Source organism: Rhea pennata, chromosome 6 (genome assembly GCF_028389875.1).
Source record: "Rhea pennata isolate bPtePen1 chromosome 6, bPtePen1.pri, whole genome shotgun sequence".
NCBI classification, from domain to species: Eukaryota; Metazoa; Chordata; class Aves; order Rheiformes; family Rheidae; genus Rhea; species Rhea pennata.
Genome location: NC_084668.1, coordinates 9,143,752 through 9,162,496, shown reverse-complemented (window position 1 = coordinate 9,162,496; position 18,745 = coordinate 9,143,752). Strand labels below are relative to the sequence as shown.

Sequence of the window (18,745 nt, the reverse complement as noted above, 5' to 3'; positions counted from 1 at the left end):
CATCTAGATTATCTAAATTGAACATGCAGTTACTTGTGTCTTTATTAAGATACTCAACTGATGGCATTTCTGAAATAAAAACAAACGCACATTTTCTTTCTTCATTTCAGGAAATACTCTGACCCAGTAGTAAGCAATATCCTTTCTCCCACGAGGGATAGAGGGGGTGTGCGGGCCGTGATCAAATCTTGAGGAAAGCACAAAAAGACGCTTATCCCCCTTTTCTGACCCAAGCTTTCCAGCAAGGCTAACCACCCTCGCAAAAGAAAAAGAAACAGGCGTTTTTCAGAAGTAAAGGATCTAGTGAGGGGCCACTCATGGATCAGATCCTATTTCTTATTCTGGCAAAACTCGTATTTTTCAGCAAAGGGACTGACTACCTTCGCCACAGAATATCTCTGGAAAGTCTTCCCCTCAAGTAAAAACGAACCGTATTTCAAACGTCAGTCTATTTCTTCAGACCTCGGTGTTCCTTAACCCAAAAAACTCCAAGCAGTCACACAACGGACTGCAATTACCTTAACACTCAAACAGGTTCACTTCCAAAGCGAGGAACTGAATACTCTTAATATCGTAAATTCAGAGCATGCTTTTGATGTAGAGCTGTGGCTATTTACGGTATGCACAAAAACTGTACTAAAAAGTTTTTGTTAAAATTGATAAAAGGCCACTCGGAAGATGGTAATGGCAAACGGGAACATTTAGGCCTGAACAATGTACTTTGTCTTCTACTTCTGTATACAGTACAGCAAATAGTAAAAAGAAATAAATTTAAAAAATCAGTACCTACTGGGAGAGGAAAAAAAAAAAACGCATCTCCAATTTTAGCTTTTTTCCAATTCTCCTGATCCTCTGACCTTTGCTAAATTGTTGAAATTTTAATTTAATTTTCTAAAACATGCCAGAAGAATACAGTAAGGCTATTGTTATTATTCCCATTATAGCAACATGCATAGGCTAATCAAGGTCTTCAAAAACTGAATTTGGAGACCTACTTGTCTTCAGCTAACAAAATTTATCATAATAGAATCTCAAGAAATAGTCAAAAAAGAGGACAGACTATTAAAAACAGAGAGGAACATTTATGTAACAGTTTATATGATCATTTAAAAATTGCTAAAAAAAGAAAACACTAACTCACTAGAACAGCCAGTCCTTGCCTCTAGGAGAACAATATACAATGCTAGGAATGAGAAAGAAAAAAAGATAAAAATTCATAACTTAAAAAAATTACATTACATATGCATCTGCACTGAAAGCAAAGAACTAGCTTCCACCTTTGAAACGTTTCGTAAAAAGAGCCGATTTCCAGATCTCTGCAGATCTGGGACCCATCAGAAATCAATGTAAATGCTGCATGTTATAGTATTAATTCTGCAAGTGGCTTCCATAAACGCAGTAAGGCATGATATTTTGGATAATTTATAACTTGCTCTGGCTTTGAGTAAATTATAATCTGATTTAGAGCCTTCTCTAAATTGCATAGAGGTAACCAGGAAACAAAGCACTGGATATTGCATGTCTTTTTATTCCAAATTAGAATAAAATGAAAAATCTTCAATTTTATTTTTCCTCAGAATTTCAAATAGTATATATTGAAATACTTGTTTTACGATATTGACGTAATTACTCTGCTGATGCCAAATTACGGCATTTGGGCATTCATCAAATACTCTGCACAAGTAATACAAAACGCACTAAAACATAACAGAAATGACAAAATGAAGTGACGATACTAAAGAGAGGTTTTCAACATTTAAAAAAGACCTCACATTATCCAAAATATGAGAAAGCTGGAGAGAACCATTTAAAAGTTTTCCACAAAGCTCCACTCTTCCTTATAAAAGCAAAGCTAAAAAAAAAATCGTTTTTGCCACTCCGGATCTCGCATGTGCCACCAGCACCTCAGAGCTACTCCACAACCCTTACAGACGAGCTGTCTCACTCCAGATCTCAGTAACATATAAACATACATGAATCATCATTACAGGGCCTTTTTGGCATACAAGTCTTAATACCTAATTCCTGCTGAGAAGGAAAAGAGAAGCAGTTGCCTTCTTGAGGGCTGCTCCAAGTTGGGGTCTGTAACTATTACTTCTGAAGTTCACAGCCTGCTTGTTGGATAAAATAATTATGGATATGAACATTATGGATAAAATAATTATCTCAAAACTAAAGATTTCTTTTCTCCTGAGGGTTTTACACAAAAAAAATACTGCGGAAGATATCAGGAAAAAAATTGGATAAAGTCTAGGCTCTCTCAGCATGGATAGCTAATACTTAAATTCAGGCAAAAACCTGATTGTTTTCCCCAGTTCCAGGCTTTAGTAATTTTATTTTAACAAATTGCACAGAATTTAATTATCTCACTAGAGAGGCTATGGGTTTATATAGCCCTATTAATGGATCAAAATCAATCTATGTTTACTGATTTGGCAAAAAGAGACATGGTTGCTATAATGATTACTAATTGGCAAATACCTCACACAAATTGCCTGGAAACTTTCTCAGATTGGATAAACAGGCAAATATCAGTTGCCTGTGGTTCATCGCAACTACATTGCCTTATGCAGACAGTGTGTGGGCCACATTCAATTTCTGCAACAGTAAATTTAAAATGTAATTAAGTCAGATGTCAAAAACCGTAACCATCTAAAGAAGTTTATGGCATTTTTGTTCTCACTGCACTTCACACGTGCCCAGATAAAGACGGAATCTTTAGGGGCAGCTCTCAGCTTTGAGTGGGCCACACATCCACTCAAAAGATAACTAGCAAAACTATTCAAGTACCAACTGCGTTTTCATATGGAGAACGACCTTGGGCTGGTATCCGTCTCTGTGCGTCTGACTTTCCTTGGGTTCACACATTCAAGGAAGAGAACACGCTGCACAAAAAGCAAAACAGGCAAGGGAGACAGATGAAGGAACAGCAAATACGATGCTGAAATCTGGCATTTGAACAAGGGGGGAAAAAAGGAAATCGAAGAATATACAACACAAAGAACTAAAAGAGACTAAAAAGGACTAAAGGTGTAAGAAGTGTGTGTGTGCGCGTGTGTAAATGCAGTTTTTACGATCCATGCAATAAGCTCAGCCTCAGTCATGGTAAGTGGGAGGAAACACAGCAAGGGGCCAGAGGAAGGGAAGAGTATGCCTGCCTTGCACACCTACAGACGTGCAGCGTGGCGACAGGCACAGACAAACATGCACAGGGAACAGGCAGTTTTGAAGACGCTTGAGTTTCTAGCTCTATTTTAATTAAAGGCAAAAGGTAACTGGTAGAGACGAGTAAGAGCTGACACCAATACGTGTTGCTTTTCCCGCTACGAATGGCATGAGAGTCTTGGAGCAAAAATGTTCACGTAGAATCTACACAGTAATTTCAGTTGCATTATTCAGCATACTGAACTAACCAAAAACTTCCTATCTATATGCACCTGCTGATGCATGAACACACACACCTCTGAAATCGATGCACGTAACAGAGAAAAACAGGCTGCTCTGGAGGGGATTTGCAGACCTGCTCAGCAGCGCCCGTTCATTCTCCACTCCTGCTCCAGTCCTCTTGGTCCTCCAGTCAGGTTCTCCCACACAGTAAATACATTTGTCCTAAAGGGTAGCATCCTAAAAGTAACGATGTAGCACATCCAGTTTACACTTGTTTACTTAAGGGCTGTTTTTTTAGTACAGCACTTCTGACTAAGAAGGAAAGACTCCCTTTTTCATGGACATTGCTATGGTAACTGGAATTGTAACCTTAATAGGTGCACTACACTCATGAGACTTCTGCTTCAACGAAAAGGGAGAACTAAGATTTATTAATTGTCTGGTCCACTTTCCTCGGGGTTCACGGATAGAATTACTGTGTTTACCCCTTAAACATTAGGTTGCTATCTATAAGGATTGCTTAGAAAATGTAAACTTCTTCTGAAATACAATAGATCATATGACAGATACACTGCTGCCTGTGTAAACATTTTATAAGCAAGTATATTGATCTCTTTGTTAAATTCTTAATGCTTTGGGTTGTGGAATAAATCTAAAATCAATAGAGACATAAATTTTAAGAAGGATTGCAATGATTAGCTGTATTTTTGGTTGAAGGTAGCAAGATGTAGCGTGATCTTCCACAACTGGGAAGATCTGATTTCATATTTCCTAACTTAAGCGCCAGATTGAGGATTCTACCCTGTCCCCGCAGACTTTGCTGAGCATGGAATCGGTCTACTTCTCAGGGAATACAAATAGAAATAAGTTGTAACAAGAAATAACGACTCTTCAGAAGAATGAATTTCAAATACTCTGCAGAGGAACTATAATATGTCCAGTGGAAAACCAGTTAGAAAACAAATGCTGGGGAAAAACTTCTGCAGTCAATAATGCGATAGCAAAGAAGAGAGGTACAAGTCAGTGTAGGAGTCACCTCTGATACGACGTTGTATTTGTGTAGAAAGAGCATCAGCGAAGGGAGGGAGATTTCCGAAGAGGTGTGCTACAGAGTCATTTACAAAATGCAATGCTGATGCAAGTTAATGGACCCAAATACAGAGCACTGTTTAACGCCTGTTAACTATCATTAACACTGGCACCAGTATTGATGTAGCAGTGGGGCCTAACACTTGATCTGAGCAGAAATTACCCAAGATTTACTTTTAAGCAAGCAAGTCATGAGGCCCCTTGTAGACATCAACAACACGGGAGCAGAGAGAAGAATTGTGCATGCAGCAGATGGCAATGGCATGGTTGGCAAGGAAGCTCAGGAAAGACAGCCACTAAATAGTACTATCCAAAAACTAGACTGCATATAGTCTAGAGTAAAAAAACAACCAGGAAAACAAATGAATTTCACCAGCTGTAACACAATATAGAATGATAATGAGGAACACGAATGGCCTTCACGAGCAATAGGCTCTTCAGCTGCTCGTCTTCAGGGCAGAGAACTAGAGGACGAAGGGAACCGCAATCCTCGGCCTCTCACCCTGCAGGGGAATCTTCTTCTGCCAACCTTGGGGGCATCCCACGGCCACAGAGACCATAGCGCCTGGACCAGCAAGGTCCACTCCTAAGGACAAGCCTCTAAATGTGAAGCTTAAAGGTGTCTCTGCATCACGAAAGAATTTGTTTTATGATAAAGGCAACTGAGGGAAAAGGCTATTTGTTTTGTGATAAATCACTACTGAAAGAAGTTGAAATCCCCAATTCCAGGCCAAAAAAAAAAAAAAAAAGTAAAGGATTTTCTCCATCCATTTAAGGTGGGCGTTAAATTCACACAGCTGCAAACCAAATAATCTCATGCCTTCTTACTCACAATCCTGCTTAGAACATAAAACCACTCCTTTCAGTTTCTATTTCCTTTCACATTAACATTTTTGTAGCTTTATAGACCTCCTGTTCTTCTGCTTCATACGCTTTCTGCATCTAGAGTATTGAAGAATAAATTCTTTTTATAACTAGAGACATGCAGAAAAAACTAAATCATGGAACTACTGCACCTAAACTTCAGTCTAACACAAAAATGTTAAAAGTATCAGCATTCTCCCTAAACCTAGATGGCCATTGCGGGTGATGCCACAGCCCCTGCCTCACGGGTCACAGAAAGGCCAGCTGTGGGCACCACCATATCTCCCTGGTGGACCAGTCACCCGTCCACAACTGACTTCAGAGACGTTTTCAGCATTAGTGCAAAAAAGGGCCAAAAACTGCTGTACTTAATTCCCTAATGAGACAATTGAATGATTTGGCTACCTCGTGCCAGTTTTAACTCTTTTAGGAAGTTACATTAGTAAAGCAATGCAGGAGTACCAAGCAAATCCATCATCCTCCTATTTAGCTGTTGCTGACGGAGGCTTCAGTCACTCTGCAGACACTCTGCCTGGCTTTTCCGATTTTCTGGGGATTTTCCAAAACTTTAAGAGCTGGCCAAAACTCTTAGTGTAATTCGCGGCTGCTGGAGAATTGCAGAAGACGAGTTTTAGTTAAAAGCCTCCAAAGACTGGAGACCTATCCTGCATCTTTTACTCGCTCCTCTACGCATGACTTTTCCCCAGAGCCAGGACATCAAAGGTCCAGGCATCTCCATGGCCTTCAGAAAGGATCTTCACACTGAACCACAGGCACCACCGCCATCCCCGTCTGCACATATGTTCAGAGACATAACGAAAGCTGTACCGAGAGCTGACAACCGCCGCTGTTCGCATCTCTCTTCGCTTCTGCCCAGGCCCTTGCCAAAACATTAATGCATCATACTGCAGCCTAAATATCTGAATGCCAGACTCGGCTCCGACGGTACTGAGAAGGCACTTGTGCACGATGGCTACGTTCCAGTCCGGCCACCTCTGACTCATTTCATTTAGGAAAGAAAAGGACTTCACTCTTAATAATATCCACTCTAAATTACACGAGTAATACCTACCTATATCTATATAATTCAGACAGAGAGATATGTCTGTTTATCAATTCCTCAGCAGCAAGTTTCTGGAGCAGAGTCTGTGGTGCTCAGCAATCAACTGATTTCTTGCCCTTGACCTGTATCCACTGGTAAAGAACAGCGCACGCGCAGCGCCGGTACAGTCTGCATCTGCCCCATGTGCATGGAAAAAAGCGGCATTCTTTTAAAGGATGCCAAATGGTTTAAATCAGTTTCCTGCACAGAAGTGGCACATTGTACCATGCAATCTCTATGTGCCCCACTTCCCAAACCACTTCCATTTTTATCAGTTGCAATTTTAAAAGAAAATCCAACAATCTTCTTGCAATTTTTCAAGGTAGACCAGAGCCAACAGAGACTCAAGCATAGCATTAGCTCATGCAAAGACCACTATCTACATGTTTGACTCCCTGCGAGAGAATTTTATTGCCATTAATAGCCAAGGTCCCTAATGGCAGTAAGAGATGTAAGGACACCAGCAAAGCTCTAGAGATTAGACTGAAAACCCTTTGGACCATTGCTCACAGATCAGCATACATATTTTTAAATAACTTCTTAACAGAAATGAAAAAAAAAATATATTGAAAATATTCCTAAGGATGGTTCCAAGATCCTGCTGCAGACTGCTGCGGGTGGCAGATAAGCAATGATGCACACACCAGTATGAATCCTTATGAACAACTAATATAGCGATTATATAGTAGTTATCACCAATACAGCTAGTTTAAAACTACACAGTAGTATATCATGTGTCAGCTCCTTCCATTAAACATACTATACAAGCAACCTGCAGTCATGATGCAATGCCAGGCCTGAAGAAGAGAACGCTCCCTGTCTCAAAATAGTTAAAATCCAAGACAAAAGGTAATATGATGGATATATAAACCTTTTAAGGGTCTTTTTTGGCAATGGAAAGCATAGGGAAAGTTTAACTACATGCTTTCTCAAATTTAATTACTTAAATGATGTCACAGTGTTGTTTTTAGACCTAAGTAAACCAAGCTGGTTTTGTTATCTAATGTGAAGCCCTTTTCAGCAGCAATGTGCTGTCAGATTAAAGTATTTTTCTTATTCACTGGCAGCATTTTAAATTTTCACTTCTTAAAGGAAAAGAAAAAAAAAAATCAATAATGCGAAGGGAAGATGTACTCTCATTTAACATCTTCAAAACCATGCCAAGCAACTGGAATGCTTTCACGCGCTCTTTCAGATAAGACTGACTGAACTGACGGTTGTGTATGCTTTCCAGGGTGCCTTTTCAAACACAGTTGAAGTGATCAGATTTATAATCGGAGTCGGGGGGGGAGGGGGGGGGAGGAAAGAAAAAGCTTAGTCAATTATTGAGTGATTATTTTCAGGAAAAAAAAAAGTAACTAGCTATTGTCTGTAAAGCAGGACAGAACAAATATAAATATGCAGGCATTTCTAGTGCTAAAAGTTTCAGGGATAGTAAGAATTAGGTAAATAACATGACAGTGGAAGATGATAGAGGATTTCTGTAGCACAGGGCTCTAATTTCCAAACAAGGAAGAAATAACATTGTGGCTGGTACCTAAGAACACAGTGATTCATCCAGCACTTGGAAATCCTTGAATCAAGATTGGACATTCTTCTACAAAACATCCCCTAGCCACTGCAGAAGCTGCTTACAGCAAGAATCACTTTTTCAATCTCTATTCCTATTCTTTCCTAGGAGGTCAAGATGATAAAACTTTCAGATGGATACAAATTATTCTATCCCAAGAGGAATAGAATATAGCAGTAAGCAGCTACTCATTTTCCACAAAAATCTTCCTGTGCAAAGTCCAGGAGGAACTTACGCTGCTAATATGCAAAGAAAGTGCCAAATGCTTCCCTGCAGCTCCACAATGATAAATGCTGAGTATTAAGTTATATATTTCTCTCTCCGTGAATATAAAGCCACCACAGCAACGTCATCATACCAAGAAACAAAATATAATCTAACTCAAATCTTAAGAATAAAAATAGAAGCAAAAAACAAATGTTAGTTGGTAACACTCCTCCTCTTTTTGTTTATTATATACGATACTGATTTCATTGATTACACTGGTTGCATTGGGGATTTTTAAAGAAAACGCAGAAAAAATTATACATAATTCTGCATTCAGCTGAAATGCTAAACAACCAGTGAAACCTGGAAGCAGTGGAAGCAATCCCAAATTTTTCCTTAATTACCCTCCCAACATATTCTAATGAGGACAAAAAAAAAGAAAAGAAAAAACCACCATTCTTTCCTTCTTGCATACCATTTAGTGACTTAGTTGCTTCTTCGGCAAATAAATGCAGGAAGCACCTACCTACTAGTATTCACACTGGCTGAAAAAAAACAGCACTGCAAAAAAAATGGACATTACTACAGCTATAGTGATAATAAGACATAGGGGCTATCTTTATCATGTAATATTCCTAATATTATTTCCAATAAACGTAAAAGTTCACAACTGTATGATGTCACAGCTTTAAACAAGATTGCCCCAAAACTCTGTTTTTCAAATGATACTAGTAAAGTTATCTTCCATCATATGGCCTTCTTAAGATGGATTTTTGAGAGCAACAAAATAAACAAGAAAAGCAGGTGTTTATCAGTAAATTCTATGTTTCTTAACACACGCATGAAATTATTACTAGCTCCTCTTACTAGACTGCAGAATAAAGTTCAAATATATGACAAATTGTGTGTTTTATACTTTACATAGTATTACACAGAACTTGAAGTCAATCCACAACCCCTTAGGAAGCTAGGTCATGCTGGTTTTTGAAATTATAAACATTTCCATGCATAGAATATTCTACACATTCTAGTAATGCCAGTCAGGGTTCCCACATGAGCAATATAACATAATTTTTGAGCAGCAAGGATATTATACACAACTTGCATATGGATCTTCTTCCAGCATGTGCCTGCCTGCCTCTAGAGAACTCCTTTATTGACAATATTGGGTCCCCAGCAACTTCACTGGACGATTAGGACCAGTATTTTTCAGGTGAGGTGAAAGCAAAGGCAGTTGCCCAGCTGCACATTTAGCAGATAATAACAAATTTATCAAAGACTACTTTAGATTTAAGTTGGTCAAATAGTCTTATCTGGAAAAACATTTTCTGCTAAATATAGAAAATGGTTATTCTTGGCAGTTGCACAGTTCTGGTTTTATCCAGAAACTCCTCGATTTTCGGCCCCAATTCCAAAGGGAATCGGCTCCAAACGAGAAGCCAAGAGGATCTCGGGGAGGGCCTGGCCGCTGGGGGACTGGAGCAGCAGGGGCTGACTTCAGCCTTCCCTCCGCAGCCACTACACAGCCACGTAACAGGCAAGTTAACGCTTTCGCTATTCTTGTTTTTGTTACTAGGGCTCTTCACTCTTCTTACAATCACCAAAACATTTTGCTTCAGGGTTCACAGAATGTGTGTCAAATAAAAGACTTTCACATTTGCCCTTCTTTCTTTCCTTTTTGCCCCTCAAAGCAAACAGGAAGAACTCTGTTTTTTTATCTGACCAAAATTTTTATTTAACTGCCAAACTAGGAAATTCATTATTTATTGTGGATATACTTCCAGGTTCAAAGAATTCTGGCAACAGGAGCAGGTAGAGCTACCAGTGTGCATTTGCTTTTCTGGCCTTCAAGACCCTGGTTTCTTTTGTTCGTGAGCTTGCCACAAACACCTGCCACGCTCGCTGGGTAGCGTGGGAATCCTTGCGTCATTACGAACACAGATGCTCGAGAAGAGCAACAGCGCTGTGTTTATTTTAGCCGACCCATAAATGAAGATGCAACAAACTAGAACCTAGCAACACACAAAATATAAAAGTTTCTTGGAAAGAAAGAGACTGATGATATGTTTCACTCTTTTTAATCTCATGTGAAACGCACGTATCCTAGTTACGCCCATTTCATTCTGTAGAGCGTATCACAAAGCAACAACTTAATTTAAACATATAGCTACCTACAAGTGAAAACCATTCTAATGATCACTGCATGCCAAAGTTGATTAATATAATTGAATCATGATTCCCCTTGCAAAGTTATTCTCAATTTATATACACAGTCACCAGACTGCCAGACTCCTGCCTGCCACCGAACACTCCTTCCCAATACGCTGTTTTCCACAAAACCTATTGCCGTTCCCCTGATCACGACACCTGGCATAACACACAAATACGCATCCAACTGTAATAAACACCAAGCAGATGGTCACTATTCTGCTATTTGTACAATTCTCGCTAACAGAAAGAATGCGAGTAATCCATTTCATCAAGAGAAGAGGAGTTGAAAAAATTTTATGTTAAAAGTGAGCATTACTTGTTGGGAATTTACATATCACTTATAAATCATTTAATAAAATAGGCTTCAGAATTCATAGGTTGCAATTTCTGGGCTTCAGAAAATGACTAAGCGCTGTACAAGCACACTAAAATAGTCTGAAATACTTAAGCATCCATTCCAGATGTGAAGCATCAGAAGGAGTTTGCAAATCTTGAAATACAAATATTGACAGAAATTATCTTTTTTGCAGATCTATAAACAAGGCCCAGGTCTTAAAAATAGTTTTTCATCATTACCTCCAACTTGGTCAGTAGCTTAAACAGAAAATTATAGTAGGTTTCTACTAGACAGAGCTTTAAAATTAGAAAACCGCTTAAAAATATTAATGCTACAGACATGATTCCGAACTACAAAGAAAACAAGGACACTGGCCAACTTCAAGAGAGTCTGAAATTTTAACCAATTCCTTTTCACTGCCTGGATAAGAATACTCAAAATTCGACATTCAACACTCAAAATGATTACCTGCTTTCAAATTATAGGAGATATTAGACACTTACCATTAATCCACTTGGCTTCAGGATTATGAACTACAAACTCTTTCCTGAAGAGATCCTCCAAGGACAATCTTGTTTCTGATGAATTTGCAAGCTCATCTGAAACAAAACAGGATCATTTTAGATGGTTATTAATATATGCAGCACAGTTTGTAAAATGTCAGGATTACAGAATCAGATTACGTAGTGGAAAGGCCTGCCAAAATTAGTAACAACACCCTGCTCTTATTTTTTTTCACTAGAAGAAAAACTCTCACTTTTCTTCAGTAAAGCTTTAAGGAGCAGAGCGCTGGTGCCCCGCGGACAGGACAGTTTCGCCGGCGGCAGCAGAGTGGCATCGGCTCCCGGCTCCTAGAGCTCCTGTGCACAAGCCGAGCCAGGCTGCAAACCAACACAGCTATTTCCTGACAGCCACAGCGTGAAGGCCAGACTGGTCACCTCAGACGGACAGACATCAGGTAAAACACTCCTTTAAGTAATCATTTTACAAAAAATATTACTTGCTCTACCTATTAGAAAAATCAAGTTAAAAAAAAAAAAATATATATATATATATATATATACGTGTGTATATACTACATGTGCATTTATTACAATGTTTGGCTAAACAATCTCGATTACTGTGCTTCTGATCGTTAGCCAATATGGATCTTCAAATTCTGCTCCTCTTTTGCTGCATGTTAAGTAAATAACAAATAGCAAAGATGTCAGTGGGGGAACTGCCACACCGAAGCGTGAAACGAGAGGCGCTATTAAAGCAAAAGCCACGGCTGGCTGTCAAAACACAAACTTTCCAACCAATACTCCTATACTGCCCCTAGCGCTTAACCTAACTGCTTTAGGCTGTTTAGCAGAACAGCAGGGCTCAAAGATGTGTTACATGTTGCCGGTGCACTGCTAAAAGCAGGTGTCTACTGGCGTCCCACACAAGGGCCTAGACAGATGCCCAGTCAGCTCCTCTCACTATTTGAGCATCCTTAGTCAGGATTTCGGGGGGTTACAACAGTATTTCTCGGTTTCTTCCCTTCCCACCCAGCCTCCGAGTCGAGCTTTCCCAACTGCTGATATTAAATAGCTCCGCGATGACAGACACGTAGAAAAGAGCATCTTGAATTCCTGTAGCCAAAGAGCGCTCTTGCCACCTCTACGCTGACTCCATGCGCTGCCAGAACGTTTTTAAACACAACTAAAAAATCATAAAAACTGCGCTTTGTACAGGTCGCATCCTGCAGCGTTTCAGATGAAGGCGCGACCCCTTCACAGCAAACCAAGTCAGTCATAGTGCAGCTATCGGTCTTTACTCAGCCAGGCTGCAAAATCAGAGGCTGAAAAAAATCTCTGAAAGAATCCTGGAATCAACACCAATACGATTTTTTGGGGTCCTTTTAAGTGTCAGCACTGCCTGCTCCGGCCACCTCAGCTGGTATCAGAAAGGCGCCACGCAGGTGGCCACGTTCAAATCCCGTCTCATAAAAAGAGCAACCTCATCCTTAAATAAGCTTTTTTGCCATCTTCTTGCCTTCTGGGGATCGAACGCCGAGTTTTCACCTTCGCGGTAAGCGCGCGTTGTCGCCCAGGCTCCGCCCGGCTCCACAAACACATCCCGCGCCTGCGAAGCGCTCCTTCGTTCATCAGCACCCTTCCTACCCTGCTCCTTTGCCAACCATCAGTCAAGCTCACGCAAGCTGTTATGGTGCAAAACAAGTCTTACTGAAGACATTTCCCCCCATTTTTATTTATTTTTTCTATTAACTACTTCAGGAAAACCCCTGGCACTGTGTACTGGAAGCCTATCAGATACCTGCTTTGCTCTCCTGTCTTACAAGTCACATACCTGCCAGGTAATCTTGATATAAGCTCTATTTTAAAATAACTTTTTAACTTGCAGTTAATATCTCTAAGCGGAAAAAAGGACATCTCCAAGCAACTTTACTACATGTTTGTAGAGTAATTTTTTTCTAATGCTAAGTCGTTACCAAAACGGAACCTTCTTTGCTGTCTTTGACACCAACTTTGCACTCGGTCAGTATCACATATTGTGTAATTTTTGAGCAAAATATTGATTTGACAGCAGAAGAATCTAAAATAGTACTTTCAGTTTGTATAGAGCATAACAAATTACGTATCATATTAGCTCTTAAAACACTGTAATGGGTGAATCTTTCCTCAGCATAAGAACAAACAGGTATGTACTTGACAAAGTACTCTTATTTTTTAAAAAATGCCTTTTTGTTAAGGCATAATGCATAATAAACATTATGTTTATTATGGCATTACAAAATACTCTCTCTTTCATTTTCATTTAAAATTTTATCGCATTATTCCGTGAAGGAATCGTACGTGAATGTCCTCACACTATTTCATGGCTTTCTACATTTCTATCTGAAGTTATATAAGCTATGGATGGAAAGGAATATAGTTTACAAAAAAAAACAAACAAAATCAAATGTTATAAACTAATGGCTATACTTCTTAACCGTACTTTAATTGAACAGCTTAACAGTTCAACGATAATGTATATTTGTTCAAAAATGATAAACTAGTTCACATTTAGTAAACTCTAAGACTGCAAAGTAGAAATCAGTAGTTTCACTAGTTTTCACAAGTTTATAGGGTACTATTTTTGTAGGAATAATTACATTTATTCCAAACACCTCAAAATTTGCTTCCCAACTTTGCAAATAAAACTAATAATTTCACAGTACAGCATATGATTAACTTGAAGATCTTACTTGATTTTCTCGGGGTTGGGGGGGAGAAGGTGAACAGTAGAAGCTGGGACAAAAGCTTGAGTTAAATGCCTGAAAAGTGGAAAAACATCACTAGCAGCTTGCGCACAGCTAACTGGGAATTAGTATCATCTATATTATGTTTGTATGAGAAAGGAAAAAGGAAAAACAGCTTGATAGAAAGTAGCCAGATTATCAAAACATGTTTGCTTACAGTGGTTACCCAGAACCTATGCAGTTTTAAACAGAAACTTCAGTCTTGTTGGTAATAAATATCTACTTCAGCAAAAACCACTACTGGTTCCTTTTCTATTAATTTAAAAAGTGACATGAGACACTGTGAAGGGGTGAGTCCCAGCCCTCTTCTGAACAGAACAGTCATGCATTGGACCTAATCCAAATGGATCCCCTCCTGGAGCTCCATTTTATTCAAAGCAATTTCACAAAAGCATTTTCAGTCAGTTTGGCTGACCTAAATGTTCCCCAAGAAATTTTTTTGCAAAGCTGTCCATTTTCTTTGCATCAAGAGAGAGCAAAACTGGCTACGTTTTGCCATAGAGTGCACATGCTACTCTGCTCAACAGTAATTACCATATATCAGCATGCATGGTTTAAAAGCTGGTATCAATATGTATCACTAAAGGAGACCCACGTAGAGCATTAAGAGTCTGCCACATCTTCGAAAGCGTACGTTAAACTGAAGCGAGAGCTACTGTCATTCCTAAAGAGAAGAACAGTCCTAAAGGTTGTAGCTGTACCAATATGGCCATATTTGAACAACTCTCATGCTCTCCTGGGACCATTTTTTGTATAGATGCTTTTGCTTTCTGTTTTATTCCCAAGGTATTTTTTGTTTTTACTCTTACTTCTTGAATAACTTTTCCTATAATCATCTCCGGATCTTTCACACAAAAATCCCTAGATTCATAACTAATCTCCTGGGAGGGCAGACGGGCTCCTTCTGTGAAACCCCAAGAGTTTCCACACTCCACTCCTTCACTGCGTTCATAAGAGTAATCTTGTTTCTGGCTGTCCTCCTGCACTTCACTTCATCAGTACATTCACCTAACTTGTAGAAAACTGGTGGGGGTCCTAGCCCGCAAGCCCCTGCCACCCAGCTACAGCGCAGAGGACCCATTTGTATTTGGGAACGCAGCTGGTTTTTTAGAGAACCCTCCTGAGTCCACGCAGGAGGTCCGAGAGCAAGCTGCTGCGTCCCAGCAAGAGGGGGCTGGACCGAGAGGCCATCCGAACTCTACCACGGACACTTACCGGGCTGAGATCGCCTCTTCTTCCACCTCGCCAGCGCTCTGCTGACAACAGCAATTCTTTCGTAATGCTCCAGAGTATTAGCGCAGATGACAAGCAATACACAGCAGACCGAAATATTACTGCAGTTGCCACCGCTTACTGGTTTCACAACCATAACCGTGACACAAATATTTTATTTCATATTTTAACAGAAGCTAAGATATTACTAGATCAAGCCACATGCCCTATTTCAAAGCAGTTCTTAAGTAGTATATTCAAGATGTGTTTCATGTGCTAATAAAAAAACCCATTAAAAATAGACATAAAGAATTTCTATTTAGCTTTAACATTGCTTGCATGAAGCAACTGAAAAGAAAGCCTCTTTGAAGCCTTTTGCATATAGCTTACACAGAAGTTTTTGTTGTAAAAGCTTGTTATCTCGTATAAAAGCACTGATCCCTATATTAGAACAGGCAAGAAAATTCTTGCTCAAAATTCAAGAAATCCAGTGGCACTATTAAAGTGTACGTGGACCTCAGAATTTCTTGTGTTATAGGCAAGATAAATACATAAATAATTGTAAGCAAAAGCAATTATTTCTGTTGGATTTAGCATTATCAATAAATACCTTTTTGCCTTCACATAACTTTCATTAAAATGCTTTATAAAGACCGGTTAAACTCCTGAACTGCCACCATCTGTAAGTGTCAACATCCTCACTAAAAAGCAAAAGCAGCATGATGCACAGTGTTCAAAGGAATTAATGTGAAGTCTAAAAAGCCCATCAGCAGAGACAGGACTAAATAAGGAAACAAATCCTTGATGCTCAAAATGTAATATTAGAAATGAAAAGCAATGCACTCTGAACTGCCCCAAGGTAACACATGACATAACTCTCAGTACTGCACTGACCATCTTAATTTGTATCTGCCAAATTTTATGAGAAGAATTTGCAAAACCGAACACTTTTAACAACAGATTGGAAGCACCCTGGCACTAAGCACCTCTCAATAGCCCATTTCCAAACCTGTGAGGTGGTCTCTGACTTTTTTCTCTCCTTGAACCAGGCATCCCAAAGTCACCTGAGATATATTCAAGACCAATTAACTTCAGCTGCGGTGCTTAGCACCCACCAAGAAACTGGCAGAGTATTAGAACATTTTCTTTCAAAAATGTATTAATTAATCACAAAAATGAAGGGGAAAGAGCACTGATTAGGATCAAAGGTAGGTGAAGTAGATATCCTATCCTACCTCCCAAAACCTTAGTTTGGCAAGCATTTCCAACCTGCAAAAACCCCTAGTTTTACAGACCTAGATCACTTTTGTCATAAAGATTCTTAATTATAGCAAGCTTTTCAGTCTCCTCGGGATATTGTAGAGCACCTGAGCAGACAAAAATAGTTGTCACTTGCATGTCTTGAACTGAAATGTAGGTCCCAGCTTACATAAAGTTTTGAAGCAAGCTCTCTGGATTTTGCAGCAGCCCCAGAGATGCTGCAATTAACTGATTTTTTACCATATTAAAAAAAAACTTAACATTTCTCTGGATTGTTTATTCTTTTTTACATGAGTGCCTTCAAAGACTTCACTTTACATTTTTCCATCATTAACAATGCTATATAGACATAAGAGCTAGAACCAACGATTATTATTGTGAATTCCAGCATAACCCTTCTGAGATTTCACAAGCCTTAAAACCAAGGAAACCTCTCCTTGAAAAGAAAAATAGCCTTCTGTCTCAAGCTGTACTGGAGTACATCACCATTTGCCCTCACATTTGTCTTTTATTACCCGCTGGAGAAACTCCCGTACACTGGGACTACAGCAGCACAACTTAGAACATTCTGATAAAAATAAAAACAAAGTGGATATAAGCAAACAATCATTTCTTTTTATCATTCCCTGGGTAGCACCACGCATATGTAGTAGATATCTGTACAAAACAGTTGAAGTGGAGAAGTCTGTGGTGTGCCTACACACTTTCTGCTCGTACAACAAACTTTCTGGTCCTCTTCCCTTCATTCCCAGCACCTTCCTTCGGGGCAGCGGCAGTCAGCCTGCTCACCCAGCTTCCCCTGATGATTTTGTCCAGTGGCCAAATAACTTGGAACTGCTATTTGCCTTTTGGTTTACATAAACTGGGCATTTTATTATTTTTATAGACAGAACATTTGCAGACCAATCCTCACTATCTAGACATAACATTCAATTCAGGTACTTTTCATTATGGCTTTAAATCTGACAGGAAGAAATCAAAAAGATATTCTCTTTACAGCTTGTGCAACATTTCCTTCTCTCAGGTTTCTACATATAGTTAAATGGTTGCAATCTTCGAAAAAAATCATGCAGATCAAATTAAAATAAAGCAAGCATTAGGCATAATTAATTTTCTGTGTGCAATTACTTTTTTCTCCATTAATTGCCCACTGTTTTGGGGGAAGAGGGGTGAAGTGAACTGTTAAATAGTTTCCTCTCTCTTCCTTTTTAAGAGTAAGAAAAGGAAAGCTTGCACATGTACATATGGAAGATGCATGCTTCTGCTTCACCAAGAAGTTTCATTCTCCATATTAGATTTACATGACATACAACCTTCTTTTAGCTCACCGCTGAATCTGAAATTATACTGGGAGACAAATGACAAAATCTTAAACTCAGCCCTCACTGCTGAGGCTAACAAGGATCGCTGGCGGCCATCTCCAGGCCGACACAATCCTAAGGACCCACCGCTGAAGCCAAATATTTGTGCTCCACGAGGCCTCCGGGAACTCTGAGCCCCTCTGGACACCAAACTGATAGCAGCCAGAACTTAAAAATGCTTAAGGGCAAGAAATATTTTCACATGTATATGTCATTTTAATGACTGCATTATGAATCATACACCTTCAGTAAGATAAAATAAAGAAGTAGGTTACCTGGGGTTAAAAGAATGACAGACATAGTGATGAGTGAACAAACAACTAGAATCACCAGCAGCGCAATAGCAATTCCCTTCCAGTTCCTCTGCGGAGGGCTGTTACTTCCAAGTTCCTACAGGAATGGAAAAAAATAAAATCAAAGGAAAAGGCCATGTTTCATCATCACATATTTCTAGAATTAATATCCACAGAAAAATCGCTCCGTGCATGCTTATAATCGCAACACGGGAGCTGAGCACCATCCCGCCCCTCTCAGGACTTCCCAGGCTTATCCAAAGGGGCATCATTCTTGCACCTTTCCATACAGATGCCTTTTTTATTAAAATATATATGAAATTTTATCTCCCTAAGAGACAATCAAATGAGCTTATACAAGCTGTCCAAAATATGATTGCTGTTAAAATGTGCCGAACATAAACTTCAGGACAATATCAACTGGCAGTTTACACGATAATTACAGAAATGAAATGTAGCAATTTACTGTAATTCCACCTAAAGTGGTACGGACCATAAAGGTTTAAATACACATCATTTTTAATGTACGCTATTAAACTTATTTGTAATAGAAAACATTTACAAAA

At 39.3% G+C, this 18,745-nt stretch overlaps 1 protein-coding gene across 4 annotated transcripts in view; it reads right to left on the bottom strand.

Annotated features, from left to right (window-relative positions):
* The window catches only part of DPP10 (dipeptidyl peptidase like 10), a 216,147-nt gene extending 197,919 nt beyond the window's left edge, over positions 1–18,228 (bottom strand). For 3 of the 4 annotated variants that reach the window (XM_062578191.1, XM_062578192.1, XM_062578193.1), the window contains exons 1-2: positions 18,162–18,228; positions 11,271–11,366 (exon numbers count right to left, since the gene is read on the bottom strand). In XM_062578191.1, coding sequence (XP_062434175.1) covers positions 11,271–11,366; positions 18,162–18,186 — 121 coding nt within the window. In that variant the 5' untranslated portion in view covers positions 18,187–18,228. The remainder of the gene's footprint in view (positions 1–11,270; positions 11,367–18,161) is intronic. The other variant, XM_062578194.1, reaches the window with a different exon arrangement.
* Between the last annotated feature and the right edge of the window lie 517 nt (positions 18,229–18,745).